Raw genomic sequence first — 25,000 nt, 5'->3', positions numbered from 1 at the left:
CTTTGAGGACTGGCTGTGACTATAGTGGAGGAGCTGCTTCAGTGGGGCTTTGGTCCTCACCGAATCCAATCGTTCAGTGTGTCACCAATGGAGGTGGTAGGACTATACTCCGGCATGGTCTGATTTTGTCCACTAGGAGCATTGGTTCTGGAGCTTCCTGGAAGGTACAAGATCAGCCACTGCTGGTTCCCTACCTAGGGCCACCCAACACCAAGCTACAGAGCAATGTGCACATAGCTTCTAGTTGTGCTGGACTTGGAGGTACCCAGAAAAAGTCAAGCTCTGAACCAAGGCCAGCTGCCACTAGTACCATTTAGCAAGAAATATGGGGTATGCCAAGACCAGATGCTGCTTGTTTGAGAGATCTAGGAAATTCCACAGCATAAGCAAGATAGACCATTTGTAAGAAAAGTCACTGAAAATGGCTTGGTTGGGCCCGCAAGTTGGATGGAGTTGGGTCTCAGAGAATCATCTAGGCTAAATGAACAGTGTAAGCCAAGTTGATGGAAACTCAAAGACGGCGCCTGCCTGCTGGCTCTGGGGAGTTGTGGGGAGAGGGGTGTTTTGGAAAAGTAGCAGTGGCCTTTGCCAGCATTTCTGTCTGGCATAGAGCTGCCCACACCCTCCACCCCCTGCCCCAGCTCTTGCCTGGTACAGATAACAATATGTATGTGGCTCAAAACTTATCTACATTAATTACTTTTAAACTATGCTGATTATTAAATAGCCACTAGCCACATGTAGCTAGTGAACATTTGAAATGTAGCTAGTCCAGATTCAAATGTGTTGTCAGTCCATAATACACATCAGATTTTGAATAGTTGGCATAAAAAAGGTAAAATACCTTAATTTTCATTAATTAATTCATTTATTTATTTAGAGACAGGAAGGGGTGATATAAGAAGCATCAACTCGCCTGACCTGTCGTGGCGCAGTGGGATAAAGTGTTGACCTGGAATGCTGAGGTCGATGGTTCAAAACCCTGCGCTTGTCTGGTCAAAGCACATATGGGAGTTGATGCTTCCTGCTCCTCCACCCTTTCTCTCTCTCTCACTCTCTCCTAAAACAAATTTTAAAAAGAATTTTTAAACTTTAAAAAAAAAAAGAAGCATTAACTCATAGTTGCATCACTTTAGTTGTTCATTGACTGCTTCTCATACATGCCTTGAGGGGCTCAAACCAAGTCAGTGACCCCTTGTTCAAGCCAGCAACCTTGGCCTTCAAGCTAGCAACCTTGGGATCATGTTGAAGATCCAGCACTTAAGCTGGTGACCCTATTCTCAAGCCAGTGACCTTGGGATTTCAAACCTAGGACCTCAGCATCCCAGCTCAATGCTCTATCCACTGTGCCACCACCGGTCAGGCATCAATTTTTATTTGAGTATATGTTGCAATAACATTTTGAATTTACTGGGTTAAATATAACATATTGTTAAAATTAATTTTACTTGTTTCTTTTTATTCTTTTAACATGGCAAACAAAATTTAATCCTATTACACTTTCTTATTAAGTATGAAAATGACCCATGCCTTGATAAACATTGATGATTTTATGGTAGTATCCTACAACAAAACGAACCAGATAGAAAATTGAGAGACCTGGCCTCTAAATTCAACAAAATTGCTATTTCTTTGGAAATCAGTAATTAAAAAAAAGAATGTATCAATCAAACAAAAAAATTTAATATAAAAAAATCTAGGGGTTTTTTCTCATGTTTTTTGAAAAATATGGGCTCTAGTTTCAACAATATTTTTATCTTTAAAAATATTAACAAGCCTGACCTGTGGTGGCACAGTGGGATAAAGCATCAACCTGGAACACTGAGGTTGCCGGTTCGAAACCTTGGGCTTGCCTGGTCAAGGCACATATGGGAGTTGATGCTTCCTGCTCCTCCCCTTTCTCTCTCTCTATCTCTCTCTCCCACCTCTAAAAATCAATAAATAAAATATAAAAAAAAAAATTAACAATGTGGCCTGATCTGTGGTGGCGCAGTGGATAAAGCGTCAACCTGGAAATGCTGAGGTCACCAGTTCGAAACCCTGGGCTTGCCTGGTCAAGGCACATATGGGAGTTGATGCTTCCAGCTCCTCCCCCCTGTCTCTCTCTTCTCTCTCTAAAATGAATAAATAAATAAATAATTAAAAAAAAAAAAAGATCCCACCATTAAAAAATATATATATATTAACAATGTGCCTGACCAGGCAGTGACACAGTGGATAGAGGATTGGCATGGGACACAGAGGACCCAGGTTCAAAACCTTAGGGTTGCGGCCCTGGCCGGTTGGCTCAGTGGCAGAGCGTCAGCCTGGCGTACAGAAGTCCCGGGTTCGATTCCCGGCCAGGGCACACAGGAGAAGTGCCCATCTGCTTCTCCACCCCTCCCCCTGTCCTTCCTGTCTCTCTCTTCCCCTCCCGCAGCCAAGGCTCCATTAGAGCAAAGATGGCCCGGGCGCTGGGGAAGGCTCCTTGGCCTCTGCCCCAGGCACTGGAGTGGCTCTGGTCGCGACAGAGCGATGCCCCGGAGGGGCAGAGCATCACCCACTGGTGGGCAGAGCATCGCCCCTGGTGGGCGTGCCGGGTGGATCCCGGTGGGGCGCATGCGGGAGTCTGTCTGTCTCTCCCCGTTTCCAGCTTCAGAAAAATACAAAAAAAAAAAAAAAAAACCTTAGGGTTGCTAGCTTGAACACAGGCTAACCAGGTTGAGTGCAAGATTGCTGGCTTGAGCACAGGATCATAGATGACCCCCATGGTCACTGGCTTAAGCAAGGTGTTGCTGGCTTAAGCAAAGTTTCACTGGCTCAGCTGGAGCCCCAAGGTCAAGGCATATATAAGAAAGTAATCAATGAACAACTAAGGTGCTGCAATGAAAAACTGATGCTTTTCATCTCTCTCCTTTCCTGTCTGTCCCTATCTGTCCCTCTGTCTCTCTCGCTAAAAAAATAAATAAATAAATAAATAAATAAATTATATATATATATATATATCAATCAAATACACCATAATTCAATATAAAGTCTCTAGGTTTGTTTCTCATACTTTTTAGAAAAGAAGTAGTAATAGTTATCCTGAAATTAACATGTTATATTAAGAAGTCAGTTTATTGTCCAAATGATGTGGAGATGTTTTCTCTAAATCTATGTACTCTCGTTGACCAATGTCACCCTGTTAAATTTGCCTAAATAAAAATAAATAAATAAATAAAAAGTCAGTTTATTTCAGTCCCCAAAAAAATAAATTTAATTGTATTAAAAGGTATAAAGAGTTATACCAAAGGTGAAATTATGTTACTGTAGGATAAGAATGTAATTTTGCTAATACTTACGTTCTTCCTGTTCACTAATGGTCCTTTGTGCCCAAAGCTCTCTCATTAGTCATCTTTGTCCTTACAATCCTTCTAAGTATATACCTACTATTATGATTAAGAACTTAATAACTTTCAAAACTATTTCTTGACTCCCTCCAATTTCCACTCTGACTCCAGTTCTATCTACAAGACATCTCCATTTAAATGTTATACTAACATTTCAGGTGGCTCTCTGTAAGGAGCATGCCAGCACCTTCCCCCCTGCCACCCAGGTCCGTTTTCCTTGCCTCTCTCTCTCTCTCTCCTAAGCTCCAAGGGCCCTTCTTTTGCCTCTGTTACTTGTTTCCAACCCCATTTCTTTTTCTTTTTTTTAAATTTTTTATTTATTCATTTTAGAGAGGAGAGAGAGAGAGAGAGAGAGGAGAGACAGAAAGAGAGAAGGGAGGGAGGAGCTGGAAGCATCAACTCCCACATGTGCCTTGACCAGGCAAGCCCAGGTTTTGAACCGGCGACCTCAGCATTTCCAGGTTGACGCTTTATCCACTGCGCCACCACAGGTCAGGCCCAACCCCATTTCTTATAAGGCTCACTTCTTTGACCTCTAGAACTTTCTAAATAAACTTTCTCTTATAGTTTGAGAAAAAAATAAATGTTATACTAACATTTCAAACACAAAATAGAAAGCTGAATCTGAGTTCTTATTCTGTAATACTTTAACAAAGTGCTCATATTATGTTTAGTCAAATAAGCATTTGTTTGAAGTTTTATAGAACAAGAACTCAAATTCAGTTTTATACTTTGTGCTTAATTTGACTAAATCATATTTAAGCAGAAAATATACTATAAAAAAGTTTCTGATTTTCTAATTCCAACATTTTACCCCTATGAAAACTCATAAAACATAAAAAACCTAAACAAGTATATTTTTAAACGTTTGCATTCTAATCTCTGCTAAGAATCTTATACCTCTAGAATCGTTTATATTTACAGATATACAAACAGATGCTACGATGGCAAAATGCAGCATGTTTTCTGCATTTACAGCTATCTGCTACAGAGACTTGGACAAGCTCTAAGTAGAGTGCTTAATGGCATTTAACAAATATTAATTGAATTTCATTTTTTCAGCCTTTCTATTAGTAAACTATAATTGCCTATCACAGTGCTATTGTAAGAACTAATTCATATTTATAAGTGCTCTAAAGAGAGTATTTTTTGATACTTGGCTACATCTTGGCAAGGACCCAACCTTCCTAGGGTGCCCTTCCTTTTCTTCCCAAGACTGAGACAGAGGCTTCAGGAGTCTGTAAGTCCCAAAATACCCATCACCTTTGCTCCTTTAAGCCAACAGCCCTCCTCCTGCGTCTCTCAGGCTTCAAGTGGAGACACATATCTACCATGAACTTTGCTAGTATTTAAGAAACAATTCTAAAGAAAAATAGTAAATAAATCTGTAAATTCTACAAATTAGATTTGAAGCCAAATAGTCTTAACTGGTTTAACCTGATGCTCATAAATAAAACCAGTGTTGCTTTAGAATTGTCAAGTTCATCCTATCAATATACACTACATGCTGTTCTTGTTATTGTCCAGCCAGAAAGCTTGAAAACCCTTGGGCTCTTTCAAAAGGGTTAGTTACCAGTGTTATAAGACAGAGAATCTAACCAAAAATGTTACATACAAGAGCTGAAAAGTTAATACTAAAGTTTCAGTGTGTATGACTGCACTAAGGGTTACATTCACCTAAACGACAGAGATAACTGAGGGGGCAATGGGAAAATAAGTATGTTAAAAATCAGTGGTTCATGGATGGGTCTGAGCTCTGTAATCACAGGCATTTATTACGCATCTAATACAGGGGTCCCCAAACTACAGCCCGCAGGTCGCATGCGGCCCCCTGAGGCCATTATCCGGCCCCCACCACACTTCCAGAAAGGGCACCTCTTTCATTGGTGGTCAGTGAGAGGAGCATAGTTCCCATTGAAATACTGGTCAGATTGTTGATTTAAATTTACTTGTTCTTTATTTTAAATATTGTATTTGTTCCCATTTTGTTTTTACTTTAAAATAAGATATGTGCAGTGTGCATAGGGATTTGTTCATAGTTTTTCTTTTAATTTTTTTTTTATTTATTCATCTAGAGAGGAGAGAGAGAGAGAAGAGAGAGAGAGAGACAGAGAGAGAGAGAAGGGGGGAGGAGCAGGAAGCATCAACTCCTTATGTGCCTTGACCAGGCAAGCCCAAGGTTTCGAACTGGCGACCTCAGCATTTCCAGGTCAATGCTTTATCCACTGCGCCACCACAGGTCAGGCCATAGTTTTTTTTATAGTCTGGCCCTCCAACGGTCTGAGGGACAGTGACCTGGCCCCCTGTGTAAAAAAGTTTGGGGACCCCTGATCTAATATGTGCTAGCATTAAACTGTGAAAAAGCCACCAACAGCAAGCTAAATACCTAATGAACAAAAGGTGGGTCAGCTAACCAAACCAGAGATTACAAGGTACTACTCCAAGGAAAGGAGAAAAAAAAATTTCACTTAATAATTTCTGTGGTACCCAAAAGATCTAAAAACCATAAAATTTATAAACCACTATAATAGCCCAGATGATAATGTGACAGGAAAATAGTTCAGGATTAATTATAGATTAATGGGTATATTCAAACTGAAAACACTTATTTTTTTGGATATCATTATCAAGCTATGTGAGTTATCATCATTATTGATGGAGTTCAGATCACGCTGTTGGTGGAGCTAGTGAGTTAAGGAATGAAGCAAATGGAATCAGACATTAAGCCTGATTCACTAGGGAGCCACAGCATTCATAGGCTCCCCAGGGTACAGCTGCATCCTCCTGAGGGGACTTAACCCCTGATGTGGGCAGGAGGAATCGAATTTCAGGCTCTCAGTTGTCAGCCAGGATTATCACAGGAGAAATAAAAACAGCAGGGGAAATTCCTTTGCCAGCCACAGGGGGAGGTGTGTGCACAGTAAAAACCAGAAAAGGCAAAACTTTGAGGCATGCAGTAGGAACCAAAATGGTGACATAAAGGGGCAGAATCCAGCCAGAAAAACCCGGGGAAAAGACCAGATTGAATGGGGGAGAACCCAGGATAAGCGTGGGAATTATTAGGAGAGATTAGTTAGTTTGAAAGAATGCCTACTAGGGGGAGGGGGAGGGGGAGGGGGACAAAGAAAACTAGATAGAAGGTGATGGAGGACAATCTCTCTTTGGGTGATGGGTATGCAACAGAACTAAATGACAAGATAACCTGGACATGTTTTCTTTGAATATATGTACCCTGATTTATTGATGTCACCCCATTAAAATAAAATTTTATTTATTAAAAAAAAAAAATAGAAAGAATGCCTACTGTCTCCCAAGCCCAAGGTAATATAATCAAAGCTTAACAAAGGGCCGATGTATTAGTACATGTGGGTTCATTTGTTCCTTAGCACACCCTCTCTTTCCAGAGCAGCATGTAGGGATGGCAGCTGCATGGACTACAGTGCTAGTCAAGCCCCACATGCAACTTCGGCAGCTGACATGAAAATGAAGAAATGAGACAAAAAGAAGTTCTGCCTCTTTGGGCCCTGGTCCTCCTGAGCTTGCTGAAGACAAGTGCAAGCTTGCAGTCCCCGAAACTGAACTTATTCTATAGCAAGATAGAGCTGAACCACCTGGTCGTGGATGAGACACTGGGCACCTGGAGAGTTTGATATTGCTCCGGTAAATCCTACCACTATACCTCAACTTCCTATGTGTGGGTTCCCAAAATGCTTTACTTGTAACTCTGTGGAAGAACCCTATTTCCACTAGCAACAATGCTACTTCAAAATATGGCACCTAGACATACTGGAATTTTAGGGCCTTGCTAAGTTTCCTCCAGTTCACTTCCCTAGCTCATGCCCTCTGTCTGATCACATTTTACAGCGACTTTTCACTCTTCATCTAAACTAGTATAAAAACACTCAGGTTTAATCCATTCGGGGGAGGGTGTGGAAAGCTCTCATCTAATGTTAAATATTAGACATATTAAATACTTTGCGCCTTGGCTGTATAGCTCAGTTGGTTGAAGCATCATCCTGAAGTGCAGAGGTTGCAGTTCCATCCCTGGTCAGAGCACATGCAGGTGCAGATCAATGTTTCTGTCTCTCGCTCTTTCTCCCTTCCTCTCTTGCTAAAATCAATCAATCAATCAATAAATAAATAGTAATACTTTAAAAAAAGTAACAACTCTGTATGCTTTCTCTTGTTAGTCTGTCTTTTGTCAGTCCAATTTACAGGGTTCCCAGCCAAAGAATCAAGAAGACTAGTAGAAAAGAGAATTTTTTTCACCAGACCAGTGGTGGCGCAGTGGATAGAGGGTCGAACTGGGATGCCGAGGACCCAGGTTCGAGACCCTGAGGTCGCCAGCTTGAGCACAGGCTCATCTGGCTTGAGCAAAAAAAAAAAAAAAGAAAAAAAAAAAGCTCACCAGCTTAGACCCAAGGTCGCTGGCTCGAGCAAGGGGTTGCTTGTCTGCTGAAGGCCCGCAATCAAGACACATATGAGAAAGCAATCAATGAACAACTAAGGTGTCGCAATGAGAAACTGATGATTGATGCTTCTCATCTCTGTCCATTCCTATCTACCCCTCTCTCTGACTCTCTCTCTGTCCCTGTAAAAAAAAAAAAAAAAAGAATTTTTCCTCCTTTAGAGTTTTGGTGACTATTAAAAATTATTTATTTATTTTAGGTGGGGGAGAGAAACACTGATTTGTTGTTTCACTTACTCATGCATTTCATTGGTTGATTCTTATATGTACCCTGACCAGGGATTGGACCCACAACCTTGGCGTATTGGGACAACACTCTGACCAACTGAGCTACCCAGTTAGGGCTGAATCAGGTTTTTAATCAGTAATCTAAATTAATAGTTCATAGGCTGCCTGTCCCTATTTAATTCTAGAGTATCTATATTGTAACCTCAAAAATAAAACATTTTATCCCCTGGTGCTGTTTTAAAGTTCATTTTGATTTTGAATTTTATGGGGAGAGATTCTGTGATATTTTCTTTATAAAATACATGTTTGAGTGTAAAGTAAACTACGTCTAATGGCTCATAGACGTAATTTATTTTATAGTCAAAACCTATTGTTTCATCTGTTCCCATAAGATCTACAGGCAACACTCTTCTTGTGGATTACGTACCTTGATTAATAAGTGTGTGTGTGTGATATTTCAAATTAGCACCTTTTCTCTTAGACTGTAAAACTGCAAGGGCTGAGACTATTTCTTATTCGTTGTATTGTAAGCCTTTGTCAGATAGAAAGGATTTTGAATAAAAGAACAATGAAATTAGTGTGTTTTGTGATATTGTGTAAAGCGGAGTGGTAAGTGTAAACTGTCTTGGCTTTAGGTTGAACTTTCATTCTCTAAATCCTCAAAGCATTTCATAGTATGAATTGTTGTCTGTTTAGCTTAAATAGAAAAATTTTCCAGTTTCTTCTTAGTAATTAAGCTAAATATTAACAAATTTATTATTATTCTCTTACATGTATACATTTAAAAATTTTGATAGCCTGCCTGACCAGGCAGTGGCGCAGTGGATAGAGTGTTGGACTGGGATACTGAGGACCCAGGTTCGAGACCCCGAGGTCGCCAGCTTGAGCGCAGCTCATCTAACCAGCTTGGACCAATGGTCTCTAGCTCAAGCAAGGGGTTACTTGGTCTGCTGAAGGCCCGCGGTCAAGGCACATACGAGAAAGCAATCAATGAACAACTAAGGTGTCGCAATGCGCAACGTAAAACTAATGATTGATGCTTCTCATCTCTCTGTTCCTGTCTGTCTCTGTCTATCCCTCACTCTGACTCTCTCTCTGTCTCTGTAAATAAAAAAAAAAAAAAAAAAAATTTTGATAGCCTCTTTTTCTTTGCAACATGGTAGAATCAAAATAAACTTGTGCTGTCGTTCTGCCAATTAGTCAAACTATTTTCATGTCATTTCTGAGAGACTTTAGGCCTCGACAGATGTGACTGAGTTGGGTAATTGTGTAGTAACTGCTTTAATAATTAAATATAAAGCTTCAAGACAATCAATTTTCAGAAAGGGAGATAATAATTATCATATAGAAAGTTAATATCTATTTAGTAAAATGGCCTTGTTTATTCCTAAATCATTTTTTTCAAAGAAGAGACGGCATTTGTGAGTTGTGATTGGTTAATAAATACATTCTGATTTTAGCAACTCACTTAGGTGGTGTTGAATAAAGAATTCGTATTTGACATTTGAGACCTTGTCTCCATTTCTCTCTGCTTTGTTGACTGGGACCTTGCTACAACATGGAGGACTGTTAGAACTTGTCCATCAGGAGCTGAGCTGAAATTTTTGGCTCTCAGCCTTATTCTCTGTCCTTGTGCTTCTGTGATGCTTCAGTGACCTTATTAGCTTATAATTTGTTCATCTGTTTTTTTCATACTGCTTGATAATGTAGGGGGAGAAAAATCTTATTCCTGATATTCTCCTTCGATTGCTGGCTGAGGTCCTATAAATTGGACTGACAAACAGATTAACAAAAGAAAAGCATACCAATTTATTTAAATAAGTTTTGCCAGGTGGTGGAGCAGTGAATAGAGCGTCGGACTGGGATGCGGAAGGACCCAGGTTCGAGACCCCGAGGTTGCCAGCTTGAGCGCGGGCTCATCTGGCTTGAGCCAAAAAAAAAAAAGCTCACTTGCCTGACCTGTGGTGGCGCAGTGGATAAAGCGTCGACCTGGAAATGCTGAGGTCGCCAGTTCGAAACCCTGGGCTTACCTGGTCAAGGCACATATGGGAGTTGATGCTTCCAGCTCCTCCCCCCGCACCCTCCCCCCCCCCGTCTCTCTCTCCTTCCTCTGTCTCTCTCCCTCTCTAAAAATGAATAAATAAAAAAAAATTTAAAAAAAAAAAAAAAAAAAAGCTCACCAGCTTGGACCCAAGGTTGCTGGCTCGAGCAAGGGGTTACTCAGTCTGCTGAAGGCCCACAGTCAAGGCACATATGAGAAAGCAATGGATGAACAACTAAGGAGTCCCAACAAAAAACTGATGATAGATGCTTCTCATCTCTCTCCGTTCCTGTCTGTCCCTATCTATCCCTCTCTCTGACTCTCTCTGTCCCTGTAAAAAAAAATAATAAATAAAAATTAAAAATAAATAAATAGCCCTGGCCGGTTGGCTCAGCGGTAGAGCGTCGGCCTAGCGTGCGGAGGACCCGGGTTCGATTCCCGGCCAGGGCACACAGGAGAAGCGCCCATTTGCTTCTCCACCCCTCCGCCGCGCCTTCCTCTCTGTCTCTCTCTTCCCCTCCTGCAGCCAAGGCTCCATTGGAGCAAAGATGGCCCGGGCGCTGGGGATGGCTCTGTGGCCTCTGCCTCAGGCGCTAGAGTGGCTCTGGTCGCAACATGGCGACACCCAGGATGGGCAGAGCATCGCCCCCTGGTGGGCAGAGCTTCGCCCCTGGTGGGCGTGCCGGGTGGATCCCGGTCGGGCGCATGCGGGAGTCTGTCTGACTGTCTCTCCCTGTTTCCAGCTTCAGAAAAATGCAAAAAATAAATAAATAAATAAATAAATAAATAAATAAGCTTTATAAAACTTGAGAGCATTCATAAGGAGATGAAGAAATTGTTAAACCCGGGTGTTTTTGTTTTGTTTTGTTTTTAATTTTTTTTATTTATTCATTTTAGAGAGGAGAGGGAGAGACAGAGAGAGAGAGAGAGAGAGGAGAGATGGGGGGGAGCTGGAAGCATCAACTCCCATATGTGCCTTGACCAGGTAAGCCCAGGGTTTCGAACTGGCGACCTCACCATTTCCAGGCCAATGCTTTATCCACTGCGCCACCACAGGTCAGGCACCCGGGTGTTTTTTATACTGAGTATGATGAGGAGTGCGGAGTCAAAAGACAGTGTGATAGGACAAAAGGGTATGAGCTAAGGGTAATAAACAGGAAAACTTAGCAAGCCTGTTCGTTAGGATTCCTCTTGTGGTCTCTTCGTCTTTGGCAATAAATAATACTCCTTTCTTCCACTTTTCACATGAGGATTTTATGACCTGTCTCAGGAGTAAAGGGGAGGTCCGAGAGTTCTTCCTGCACTTCCCATGTTTCAAACTCATTTAGCTTAAATTAATCAATATGCCAATGCACCATATTTGGGGATTACATGTACTGAACCACATTATTCCCCTTTCTGAAGCTTTCCCTGAAAAGTTTCACAGTCCAGAAACATCAGTTGATAGATTGTTCCATAATCCATTGAACGAGTCTCTCAGTCTTGGGAACAGGTCAGTCTAGTTTAACAGTTGTGTTTCAGGATGCAGTGGTATAAGTGGGAGTAGGACACTATAAACACAGTTTTTTGAGTCCAGAGGGCAATCAGTCAAAATTTCTGGATGTTGGACTCAAAGCATCTTAAGATTGTGGAGAGACGATAGGCAGTGGCAATCTGGCAAATTTCCTGGTTTTTCATTTGAATGTCCTTTTAATAAATAAAAATAATTAAAAAAATTTTTTTAATTAAAATAAAAAATAAACTGACTCAAAGTAGAAACTTAAAGGGTACCAGGTTGCCTGATCCTACATGAGCCAAAAGGATTGTTAATTTTACAGCTAAGAAATGTATGTCAAGCAGGTAATATCCACTAGTACATGTCAATTTATCCAGTCCCTTAATCTGTCAAAATTAAGACACTATAAAGAATATATTAGGAGAAATTTGCTCTACTGACTGTCAGCTAACATCATACTTACTGATGAAGGACTGAATACTTTTCCTTTCAGATCTGGAATAAGGTAAGGATGTTAACTCTAACGATTTCTTAGGTTCTAGACAGTGTAGTATGTCAAGAAAAAGAAATTAAAAGCATACATACTGGAAAATAAGAAGCAAAACTGTCATTTGTAGATGACATGATCCTATATGCAAAATATCTAAAGACTTTCCAAAACACTACTAGAGTAATAAACAAGTTTAGCAAATTTGTAGGATACAAGAATGACATACAAATATCAATTCTACTGGTAGGTGTATATCCAAAAGAATTGAAAACAGGACTTGAACAGACATTTATATACCTACATTCATAGCAGCACTGTTCATAATAGCCAAAAGGCAGAAACAACACCAGTGTCCCCAGACAAAGGAAAAGGTAAAATGTGTTAAGAGACAATGGAATATTATTGAATCTTAGAAAGAATGAAATTCTGATATTTGCTATAACACGGATGGACCTTAAAAATATTATACTAAAGTGAAATAAGCCAGATACCAAAGGACTTAAATGATTCTATTTATAAAAGGTACCAAAAAGCAATTGCATCGAGACAGAAAGTAGAATAGAAGTTCCAGGGGCTGGGAGGAGGAGGGAATTATTGTTTATTGGGTGCAGCATTTTTTGTTAGGGATGATGAAAAAGTTTTGGGTATAGATAGTGATGAAAGTTCTACAACATTGTAAATGCACTTAATGCCAATGAATTATACACTTTAACATGGTTAAAATGACATTATGTATATTTTAACACAGTAAAAAAATCAACTGTTTCTATATACTAGCAATAAATAACCTGAAAATTAACAATTGCATTCATAACAGCATTTAAAAATGCTTAGAAATAGCCCTCGCGAGATTGCTTGGTTGGTTACAACATTGTCCTAAAGCACAGAGGTTGCTGGTTTAATCCCCAATCAGGGTACATACAGGAACAGATGTTCTTGTCTCTCTCCTCTCTCCTTTTTCTTTCTCTAAAATCAATAAAATAAACATTTTTTTAAAAATGCCTAGAAATAAATATCAAAAGAAGTGTTAAAGTTGTCTTCTGTAAGGTACAAAACATTGTTAAAAGCAAATAGAGAACATCTAAAACATGGAGCACATATGGAGACCCTGGTCCTTGATAAAATGAAGGACATGTCTGTCCTCTATCATAACAGGTGGGAGTGAGTAGAGAGAAGGCCCAGATGCAGAAAGAGCTATAGATTCAGGAGGTACGAAGATACCCTATCTGGGTAGCTTCTGGGGTTTTTTTTTCTTTTTAAGATTTTATTTATTTATTTATTTATTCTTTTTTTTTTTTTACAGAGACAGAGAGAGTCAGAGAGAGGAATAAACAGGGACAGACAGACAGGAACGGAGAGATGAGAAGCATCAATCATTAGTTTTTCCTTGCGCATTATGACACCTTAGTTGTTCATTGATTGCTTTCTCATATGTGCCTTGACCGCAGGCCATCAGCAGACCGAACCCCTTGCTCGAGCCAGCAACTTTGGGTCCAAGCTGGTGAGCCTTCTGCTCAAACCAGATGAGCCCACGCTCAAGCTGGCAACCTCAGGGTCTCAAACCTGGGTCCTCGACATCCCAGTCCGACGCTCTATCCACTGAGCCACCGCCTGGTCAGGCTATTTATTTATTTAGAGACAGAGAGAGGGACAGATTGGGACAGACAGACAGGAACGCAGAGAGATGAGAAGCATCAATCATCAGTTTTTCGTTGTGGCACCTTAGTTGTTCATTGATTGCCCTCTCATATGTGCCTTGACCGCGGGCCTTCAGCAGACCGAGTAACCCCTTGCTGCAGCCAGCAACCTTGGGCTCAAGCTGGTGAGCTTTTGCTCAAACTAGATGAGCTAGGCTCAAGCTGGTGACCTCAGGGTCTCGAACCTGGGTCTTCCGCATCTCAGTTTGACGCTCTATCCACTGCGCCACCGCCTGGTCAGGCTGGGTAGCTTCTGTTTTTATAGTAAAGTATAAGGCATATCACTGGTTTAAAAATAAGAACACAGGAGACTTGACTTGGGATGCTGAACAAACAACACAACATACAGAAAATGTATTACAGAACTGTACACCTGAAACCTATAAATCTTATTAACCAATGTCACCTCAATAAATTTAATAAAATAAAATTTTAATCTAATTTCATTTTTTAAAAAGAACACGAGAAATTAGAAATAAATAGAGATGGTATGAAATAGCCATTTCTAATGAGTAGGAAAATGAACTTACTAGAGAAACATATAACACTGCTTGGCAATACCGATAATGCATATGAGGCTGACAGTTATGAATTTGACAGATCAGTGACACTGATCTGCCTGGTTTTCTGATTTTCTCTAGCAACTCTCATCTCCATGGATGCAGACAACTAAAAAAAGGCAGATGGTTAGGTTCAACCAGTGCATCACTCAGAGTTCCACAAACAGCAGAAGGCAACTCTGGCTGAGTAAAACAGAAAAAGAATTTATAAAAGGGATATGAGATAGCTTTTGGAGCAAAGAACCTGCTTCAGGGCTACTCAGCTAAAAACACCACCCAAAGTCATATACAAAGTGGGCTCTGGAAGGATGTGTTTGTTTATATCAAGCAAGAGATGCTGCAGCTTAGGCTGCACCATTATAGGTCTGGATACCAGGTGCCACACTAACAGCACCCCCACTGCAGACCCCGTAACTGGATCATGCTGCTAGACGCTAATGCTACATGGGAATTTGCTGATAATAAAGGAGCAAGTTATAGATCTTGAGATCCAAAAGGTTGCATAGAGTGGTCCTTTTTTTTTTTTTTTACAGGGACAGAGAGAAAGAGTCAGAAAGAGGGATAGATATAGAGACAGACAGACAGGAACAGAGAGAGATGAGAAGCATCAATCATCAGTTTTTCGTTGTGACACCTTAGTTGTTCATTGATTGCTTTCTCATATGTGCCTTGATTGCGGGCCTTCAGCAGACCGAGTAACCCCTTGCTCGAGCCAGCGACCTTGGGTCCAAGCTGGTGAGCTTTTTGCTCAAGCCAGATGAGCCCACGCTCAAGCTGGCGACCTCGGGGTCTCGAACCTGGGTTCTCGGCATCCCAGTCCAACGCTCTATTCACTGCGCCACCACCTGGTCAGGCCACAGAGGGGTCTTAGTAGCAGTCTAGGAGCAGTAGCTTAAGCAGATTTTATATGGTAGTTTGGTCAGAGAAGAAGGGGGCTGGCAGTGTGGCAAAGTCTCCCACTATTGCTATGGGCAATGTTGCATCTCACTAATGCCAAAGGCATCACAGACTGGCAAACCCCTGGGGAAATTGATTACTCTCTTTGAGACTATATTTTCTCATCTGTAAAATAATAATATTCATCTGATAAAGATGTTCCAATTAAACAAGATGAGATAGACAGATGTCTGGCAAAGACTAAGTACTCAGTAATTGGTAGAGCCATAAGTGAAAAGTTACTACTGAAGCCAAGAGAAGAGTTTCTTTTAGAGTAATTAAAAGGGTTCACATTGGAGCACTGCAGGAGATAAGTTTGTAGCAAAGATAAAACCAGCTTTAGCCTCAGGTTAACTTAACTTTCAATGACAGTTTTGTAGTATTCAGGAAGAATTTAAGGAAAGGCCTGCCTGATTTATAGTCAGAGAAATTCTGCTAGCGGCGCTAAAAACTCTGTATCCTTCCGTAATATAGATAGGTTCTGAGCAAAGAACTAAGTGCCCCAAACAGATACATTTCCACTTGAAAAAGGGAATAGGAAATCATCAACTACTAATGTAGTGCCCAAGAAGGAAGATGGTTAATTGAATTTTTGTGAAATATAGTTAGGGAAGAGGGGAACTGCAATGTCTTAAATTATCTAATTTAATCAAAATAGTTTTAGGGTTAGAACTGTTACAGAAGAAATTTCAATTGACCACTTTCCTGTCCGCTCACTCAGCTCTCACTAAATCTCAGGCCATAGGTCATTCAGACTATAAAAAGCTCCTACAAATACCATAGAAACCTGATCAAGCTTAATGAACCTCTTATTGGGTAAATGGAATTTCAGCTCCTCTAATTATGTATATCACCTGAACACAATGGCAGGGCAGCAGACCAGAGCAACTGCCAGATTGTTCTCCCATCAACGTCGTGTTGTACCTCTCTGAATTATTTAAACAAGAACCACCAGAAAGAAATTGCATATCCTTTATAAATTCAACTTGCCAAGAGTGAATAAAAATTCCAACAAATCTTTTATTTTTTTTCCTCTGGCCAGATAGCTCAGCTGGTTAGAGCGTCATCCCAAAGTGCATAAGTTACTGGTTTGAATCCAATTCAGGGCACATATAGAAACAATGGATGTTCCTGTCTCCCCTCCCCTCCCCTCCCCTCCCCTCCCTTCCCCTCCCCTCCCTTCCCCTTCTTCTCTCTCTCTCTCTCTCTCCTTCCCTCTCTCCCCCTTCTTTTCTCTCTTGCTAAAATCAATAAAAGTTAAAAAAAAATTGTATCTCTTTTTTTCCTTTCATTGTGGGTAGGGTAACACTTTAACACTGACATAATAAAGAAACTTACTCTCCCTTTTTCATGAACAATTCATTTCTTGCATTAACTGGACATTAAGGACTTAAGTTTTTCTTCAGGACATAAGAATACATAATTGCAACTTCAGCTCTGAGCAACCTCCTAAAACAGCTCTTAGTGTTCAATCTTTCCCAATCAGGTCCAAAGAGAATATAATTCACAAATTCTAAAACAATAAAAGGGCTTCTTGGAAGTTTCATACATGTTCACATAAATATCTGTTAAGACCATTAAATAAGCTCAATAAATAAAAGGAAACTACCTAACAGTAAAATAACAAAAACATCCACAAAAAATACACAGATTAAGATTCAGTTTCAGTTTTGAAGAGAAATATTTTAATAGAAAAGGAACCGAGCCCTGGTCAGATGGCTCTATAGAGTGTTGGCCCAGTGCACCAAGGTCATGGGTTCAATCCCCGGTCAGGACACATAACGGGCAACCAGTGAGTGCACAACTAGATGGAACAACTAAGTGGAACAGTGAGTTGGTGCTTCTCTTTCTCTCTCCTCTGTCCGTCCCCCCCCCCCCCCCCAATCAATGAGGGAAAAAGAAAAATAAAGAAAAGAAACTGAGTTTGGGCTTCGGAGTCAAACAGATTAGAGTTCTGTCAGCTCCATCACATTATTAAATGTGTAACCTTGAAACAAATCCCTTAATCTCTTCAACCCTCAATAAAACAAATTTAACCCTACCTATCTCTGAGAGCTCTTAAAAAAATTAAATAAAATAGTATATGTAAAGCTCTAATACAATGCCTTGTACATACATAGCAGGAATACATATATAACAGTATGCTTTCCCTTCTAACTTGCAAAAGGTTTAATTAGAGATTAATTCATAAAGAAGGTGGGGCTTAAAGAACAGGGAAAAACTGTTAGCTGGACATGAAGAGGAAGTATATGCCTTAGGTACTCCATATTTATTTATAATTTGAAACATAAGAGTACATTTCTCAGATTATTAGTAAATTAGTAATGTGAAAATGCATCATTGGTCTTAAAATACTTTTCTCTATACAATGCTCTTCTTCCTCTCTTCTAATTTTACAATTCTTTGAGGTTCTGCATTTGTACAACTTTTTCCCCAATCCTCTTCCTAAAGCCCTAACTTGGTTTGGGGATGAACTAAACCTTAAACCAGACACACACACTTTAGAGTTCACAAGTATTCTCAAAGACTTCTTTCTGGGAGAAGACCAGAACCAGGCATCTAGGAAGTTAGAAAGAATCAGCATAGGCCCTGGCCGGTTGGGCCTGGCGTGCGGGTGACCCGGGTTCAATTCCCGGCCAGGGCACATAGGAGACGCACCCATTTGCTTCTCCACCTCCCCACTCCTTCCTCTCTGTCTCTCTCTTCCCCTCCCGCAGCCAAGGCTCCATTGGAGCAAAGATGGCCCGGGCGCTGGGGATGGCTCCTTGGCCTCTGCCCCAGGCGCTAGAGTGGCTCTGGTCACGGCAGAGTGACGCCCTGGAGGGGCAGAGCATCGCCCCCTGGTGGGCAGAGCTTTGCCCCTGGTGGGCGTGCCGGGTGGATCCCGGTGGGGCGCATGCGGGAGTCTGATTGTCTCATCCCGTTTCCAGCTTCATAAAAATAAAAAAAAAAAAAAAAAAAAAAAAGAATCAGCATAGCATAATGAAAAGAAATGGCTTTGAAAACACAAAGATTTAAGACAAAAGTTCAAATCCTACCTCTGCCACCTCCTAGATGTATAACCTTGAACAAGGCACTTTACCTCTCTGGACTTCATTCCCTTATTTGTAAAGTGGAGATAAAGACACCTATATCTCAATGTGCTGTTGTCAGGATTAGAAAAATGCCTCCATTCCCTGACCAGTGGCAGCACAGTGGACAGGCTGTTGATCCAGAACGCCAAAGTCACAGGTGAGAAACCTAAGACTGCCAGCTTGAGCCCGATGTCACCAGCTTAAGCTCAGGGTCACCAACTCGACCCAAAGTCACCAGCTTGAGCCCAAGGTCTTCAGTCAAAGCACGCAGAAGAAGCAATCAATGCAACTAAGTGGAGCAATAAATTGATACTTCTCTCTCTAGCCCTCCCTCTCCCTCTCTACCTCTCAAAATAGAAAAGGGAAAAGAAAAGGGAAGGAGAAGGGGAAGGAAAGGAAAGAGAGGGAGGGAGAGAGAAAGAAAGAAAGAAAAAAAGTGCCTCCAACAATTCTTGGCATATACGGTAAAAGGCCAGTTAATGGTAACTATTATTAGGGTCATTATGCTAATTTACTGAATATTTTGCAAGGCTGTAAGTTCCTAACCAGCAAAAGGAGTCACACTGTTCCCACATTCCCATGCCTAGAACCAAAAGATTCCATTTTAGTAACCCATAATTAACCAAATCAAAAGCTTAAAGAATTCAGGCAAGAAAGTGGTAACGGGGCTCAACTCATTCTCTGCTGACAGCAATGGAGCCAATGCTAGGTGGATATCCTTGCCAAAAAAAAAATCTGTTTGAATATGGTCATTACTGATACCGACATAAGTACAAACTAGTTATGGTTCTTGGCTCACAGCCTTACTGTCAGAAAGTTTTAACTTTTCTGAAATAAATCCTCTTCTGCCTTGTTTTCCTTGCTATGCTGTGACATTCCTATAACCCCATTTTTAAGAGCACAGGTGTGTGGTGGTGGTGGTGGGGAACCATAGGGAAGAAATCCTCCCAACTTTATCACTGACTGTGGAACTTCTCTTCCATTTTCACTGACCACTTCTTATAGAGATTTTTGGTTTATTGGATTCACTTGATGTGAGCTTATGAAAAAAAGCATTATATACAAATATATCAGAGCCACAATGACAAGATCTGGCCCTCAAAGCATCGCAAATTACACAGTGTAAATTGTGCCAAAGATAAGATGCGACTAAGTAACTGCACACCATATGTTTATTCTTATTAACTACTGAACTTAGGAATTCTGGCTCTTATAAAAAGTTTATATCCCTTGTGTGGTTAGGCAGAGTAATGGAACTAAGAAAACTGATGACAGATACATGAATGAAGTAAGGGAAATCATTAATGGAAATGTGACTTAAGATAAATAAACCTGTATGTGACAGTTACAAAATTAAAGCAACAGTCACCAAAGTCCTGGCTGGGTAGCTCAGTTGGTTATAGCATTGTCCTGATATGCCAAGGTTGCAAGTTCAATCCCCAGTCAGGGCACATACAAGACTCAACCAATGAATGCATAAACAAGTGGAGTGGCAGGCTGATTTTCTCTCTCTCTCCTCCCACTTCCTCTATCTCTAAAAATCAATCAATAAATAAAACTTAAAAATAAATAAAGCAACAGTCACCAATTATATAGCCAAAGGCAGCTATTTTAATCCCTCAGTACCTCCAGCCTCTCCCTACACTATATAAAAGCAGAAGGGAGTCAAGGTCAGAATGATTAAATAAACAATCTACACACTGGTGAGGTGACTTTCATCATGAGGAAAAAAGGGCATGCACTTATTTTAATTTAACCAATTCAATACCAGAAAAGTTAAAGATTCTATCCCCCAAAAGTATGTAGTTTGTCAATGCCTTTAGTTGTGTCATATAATTGCATCCTTGCCCAGAGTCATACCTGCTCAACTTCCAGCAGCGTAGTTATTTTTTTTGGTTGTAATTAACATTGTAAGGCAAGCTTGGCCCTGTCTTCCACAGCCTTAAGGTGCTGAGTAAATCTAGAATCATGGAACTTACATTCTGATGCTGGAAAAACAGGAAGAAGGTGATTTGGAAACAAGGAAAATGGTCAAGAAGCGCACCTAGAATTAAGGAAAAAGACTGATATGCTGGCCTGCAATTTTTAAACTTCTTTATATAGAATGTATTGAATTGTGTGTACTGCTCAGAGGAGGTCGTGGTGACATGCATTTAAGCTGTAATGGAGGAGGACTAAAATAAAACTAATACTTAATAACAGCTATTATTTCTGAAGTCACTGCTATATATGCCAAGTTCAATGCTAAAGCCCTCTACAAATATTTCTAATCTTCTATCATATTAGATTGGTGTCCTCATTTTATAGAAGAGGAAACTAAGATTTAGAGATTTTGGAAATTACCCAAAAGCTACTTTGTGGGGGTACCAGGAGTCAAATCAGGTCTGCCTGACAATAAATCCCCTGTTCCAAAAACCATTTGTTAAATACTCTTACCCTCAAGAGATCTAATCAAATTACAGATTTGACACACAAAAAACCCCTTAATCGCAGGGAAAGATTTGGTGAAAGTTATAAAGGAACTGAACTAGTCAGAAATATGTTTTAGATTTCCAGACTCATATCTAGGTACTAGAGGCAGCTGCCTCTCTCCTCCTATAATTCCTCCCAGAGGAGTTCCATACTGCAAAGGGCAAAGACACGGTCCTAAATCATTATTAAACAAATTCCTTCAGTCTTGCCTCTGACATCATTTGTTAAATCATCTACATTTGGATAATGAGAATGAAAGGGGTATCTGCTTCATACCTTAATCGTGAGGTTATTAGAACAAAAGTTAGGCTGGATCCAAAGTTCAAATTTCAGTTGAGTCTACAGTGAAACCAATGCAAACTTCTCATCACTTTGGAGCTATTCTGATAAAGAATTAAGTAATTCACCAAAAATATATAATAATTCACAACAATAAAAAAACATAAATGACCGTGTTCTTATTGTTGGAAATTAGCACCATAATCCTTTTTCACATGATCCACGTCGCTGTCTTTTCGAATATTTGTCCCCTTTTTTCTGTGCTGATCTAGCTTTACTAGAGGAGAGACACACCATGCATAGCCACTATAAGAGCAGTAGGGAAGTATCCTACATTTAAGCACACTTACTCCCTGGTGCTCCAAAGCTACTGCTTCTTCAGAACTGTATCTGAAGGAAGCTGACAACTGAGACAGAAAGCCTCACAACGATAGCTTTTCCCATAAGTAGAAACATTTCTTCCTACCACTTTCAGGTCATAATAGAAGAAACCAATAAAACGTTCTCTCCACCCAGTCTAATAACCCTGGTGTCCAACTACTGAGCAGAGAGGACAAACCTCTGAAAAGAGTGAAGAGAATCTCCCCTTGACCCTTCTACATTCAGAGAGGATGCAAGGATATTGCAGTCTCTGGAGTGAAGGGTACAGCATCGGCACTGCTCTCTGGAAGCGGTAGACCACAGAAAGGTATCAAGTCATCATCATCTGCCCCGAAACCAGACAACTGAGATGTCAGTGCGAGGTAACTACCGCTTACTCCTAACTACAATGAGAAAAGATCGTTCCACCCTAATTGCTAAGTGAACTCCTCTAAGTGGTAAGGTTCCTCTGTACCATCGGGGTCTTCTCCCCGGAAAGTCTGAAAAATAACACCGGAGTACGCTGGGGGTGCAGGGAGGGGCAGTGTTGGGTGCCTCTCCTCTCCCTGCCCTTTCCAAGTAGTAGTGAGAGCGCTACCTCCATGTTAATCATAGCGAAGTACGGCGCACCGGCTGGAGTCCTCGCTGCCCAGCACTGGGAGCCGGGTGGGAGCATCTCTGAGTGGGCTTAAGGGGGAAAGGGGTTTCCGTGATCAGAAGGGAGGGCATGGAGGGCGGTGCTGCGGTACCGAGAGGATCTGCGCGCGGTTCCCCTCCCTCTCTCTCGGCGAAAAGCAGCCCGGCCCCAATACCTTCTTGACTGTGCGCGGCGCCTCGGTCACGGTGCCGTCGGGGCTGAGCAGGGCCTCGCCGCCGTCACGGTGGCGCTGGTGCTGGTGATGAGGGTCGCTGCGCTTCATGGCCGACGCCTGAGGCACTTTGCCGGCGGCGGGGCTGAGAGCAGCAGCGGGCCCCGAGCCCGGGCCAGGGGCTGGGGGCCGCTCCGCGGCGGGAGCGGGAGCCTCCGGGTCCCCGCCGCCCGCCGGGGGAGCCATGGAGCTCACGGTCGCCGTGCCCAGTCCCAGTTGCGGCTCCGCCTCGGAGGGGCTCAGCTCCTTCAGGTCCACCTCAGGCACTTTCGCGGCAGCCGCTGCTGACACGACCTGCACCGACATCACCGCCTTCACTGCAACCGCCGGCTCAGACTCCAGCCCCAGCTCCGGCTCGGCCCCGCCTCCCGCCGCCTTTCCCTTTCCCTCCCCCATCCCACCACTCCTCCCCTTCATCGCCTCCGCTCCCACCCCCTGCCTCCGCCCGCCAGCCAGCCCTCCGCTCCCGCCCCTGCCCCCGCCCCGCCAACCCCGCCCGGCCCCGCCCGGCCCGGGTCGGCCCATCTCGCGCGCGAGTGTCCACGGAACCTGTAGTGCGCTTGCTCCCGGGCGCACGCGGTGGAAAGACCGTCGGACCTCAGCCCCCGACCTACACCGCGCGCCGCCGTGGGCGGTGCCCGCGATGCCCCCCGGGAGTTGTAGTTTCCTTCTCCCTTTTCCCCGGCAAGTCTGATCCGGTAGGACAGACGGAGCTCTAGGGCCGGCGGCTAACGTAAAGGAAAGGAGTGAGAAGAGGTGACGCGACAAAAGGGTCTCCAAAAGAGTTACAGTTTCCGTGGAGAAATCATAGGGTTGAAAAGGTGTGGGAGGAATGACCCTGTCAGCGTGAATTTCCTCTGTGTGTGCACGTTTGCGATCACGTGAGCAGGCATTTAAAGGAAAGGCGGTGGCGTCACGTGAGAAGAGCGCCTTCCTCAGGCTTAACTTAAACTTGACTTTTCTACTGTGAAATTGGTATTCAGACACCTTTCCAAACTTAAGTGACATTATTTTTAAAAGAATTCCTTCTGTGGCAATTTTTTGCACATTCTGGGTCTGGAAGTTTAAAATCAGTCCCAAAAGAACTTAGGTATCATTTGGTCGAATTTTCAAGGTTGTGCTTTACTGATACCTAACTAAAAACTGGCATCTAACACAACAGAAAGACACTCGCAAAAGGTAATATAGCGACAGTACTGAGCTGGGTTGTTCCAGACTCTTTTGAGTATTAAATAGTTACATCCTAATTAAACGGAACATTAATTCAATCATAAAAATAAGGATTGCAGCTGGAAATTTTTGCTCATTCAATGTTCGAAGATAAAAGAGTTAACCATTAAGGCCCTGGCCGGTTGGCTCAGTGGTAGAGCGTCGGCCTGGCGTGCACAAGTCCCGGGTTCGATTCCCGGCCAGGGCACACAGGAGAGGCGCCCATCTGCTTCTCCACCCCTCCCCTTCTCCTTCCTCTCTGTCTCTCTCTTCCCCTCCCGCAGCCGAGGCTCCATTGGAGCAAAGATGGCCCGGGCACTGGGGATGGCTCCTTGGCCTCTGCTCCAGGCGCTAGAGTGGCTCTGGTCGCAACAGGGCGACCCCCCGGAGGGGCAGAGCATCGCCCCTGGTGGGCGTGCCTGGTGGATCCCGGTCGGGCGCATGCGGGAGTCTGTCTGCCTCCCCGTTTCCAACTTCAGAAAAATACAAAAAAAACAAAACAAAATACTTTGAAAATTGAAAATGGCATGCCTGACCTGTGGTGGCGCAGTGGGTAAAACATTGACCAGAACACTGAGGTTACTGGTTCAAAGCCCTGGGTTTGCCCAATCAAGGCACATATAGGAGTTGATGCTTCCTGCGCTTCCCCCTTCTCTCTCTGTCTCTTTCCTCTCTCTCTAAAAATTAATTTTAAAAAGTCTAAAAATATATATAAATAAATAAAAGAAAAGAAACTGGCAGAGATAGGCCAGTCCTAGCTAAGCCCCAGTCACACCACCCTTCTGAATACTGATATTTTTGAGTGATGGGATTTGGAGTGATTTTTTAACTTTCTGTGTATTTTTCCTGTATTATTTTTAATTTGCTATTTATTTTAGAAAGTGTAAGTGGAAAAACGTGTATGGCCATTTAATTTTTTTTTTTTTTTCAGAGATAGAGAGTCAGAGAGAGGGATAGATAGGGACAGACAGGAACGGAGAGATGAGAAGCATCAATCATTAGTTTTTTGTTGTGACACCTTAGTTGTTCATTGATTGCTTTCTCATATGTGCCTTGACCACCGGCCTTCAGCAGACCGAGTAACCACTTGCTCGAGCCAGCGACCTTGGGTTCAAGCTGGTGAGCTTTTGTTCAAACCAGATGAGCCCACGCTCAAGCTGGCGACCTTGGGGACTCAAACCTGGGTCTTCTGCATCCCAGTCCAACGCTCTATCCACTATGCCACCACCTAGTCAGGCGCCATTTTATTATTATTTTTTTAATTTTATTTATTTATTTATTTATTTATTTATTACAGAGACAGAGAGTGAGGCAGAGAGAGGGATAGACAGGGACAGACAGACAGGAACGGAGAGAGATGAGAAGCATCAATCATTAGTTTTTCATTGCGCGTTGCAACACCTTAGTTGTTCATTGATTGCTTTCTCATATGTGCCTTGACCGCAGGCCTT

The 25,000-nt window shown here is 42.2% G+C and overlaps 1 protein-coding gene across 2 annotated transcripts in view; it reads right to left on the bottom strand.

Moving 5' to 3' along the window:
• The window catches only part of AHCYL2 (adenosylhomocysteinase like 2), a 161,751-nt gene extending 139,051 nt beyond the window's left edge, over positions 1–22,700 (bottom strand). For both annotated transcript variants that reach the window (XM_066262282.1, XM_066262283.1), the window contains exon 1: positions 22,284–22,700. In XM_066262282.1, the coding sequence (XP_066118379.1) occupies positions 22,284–22,646 (363 nt within the window). In that variant the 5' untranslated portion in view covers positions 22,647–22,700. The remainder of the gene's footprint in view (positions 1–22,283) is intronic.
• Positions 22,701–25,000: the final 2,300 nt, after the last annotated feature.

The sequence above is a fragment of the Saccopteryx bilineata genome, chromosome 2, assembly GCF_036850765.1.
Source record: "Saccopteryx bilineata isolate mSacBil1 chromosome 2, mSacBil1_pri_phased_curated, whole genome shotgun sequence".
Classification (NCBI taxonomy): Eukaryota; Metazoa; Chordata; class Mammalia; order Chiroptera; family Emballonuridae; genus Saccopteryx; species Saccopteryx bilineata.
The sequence above is the reverse complement of the archived record's forward strand: the minus strand, read 5'-3'. Positions and strand labels throughout refer to the sequence as shown.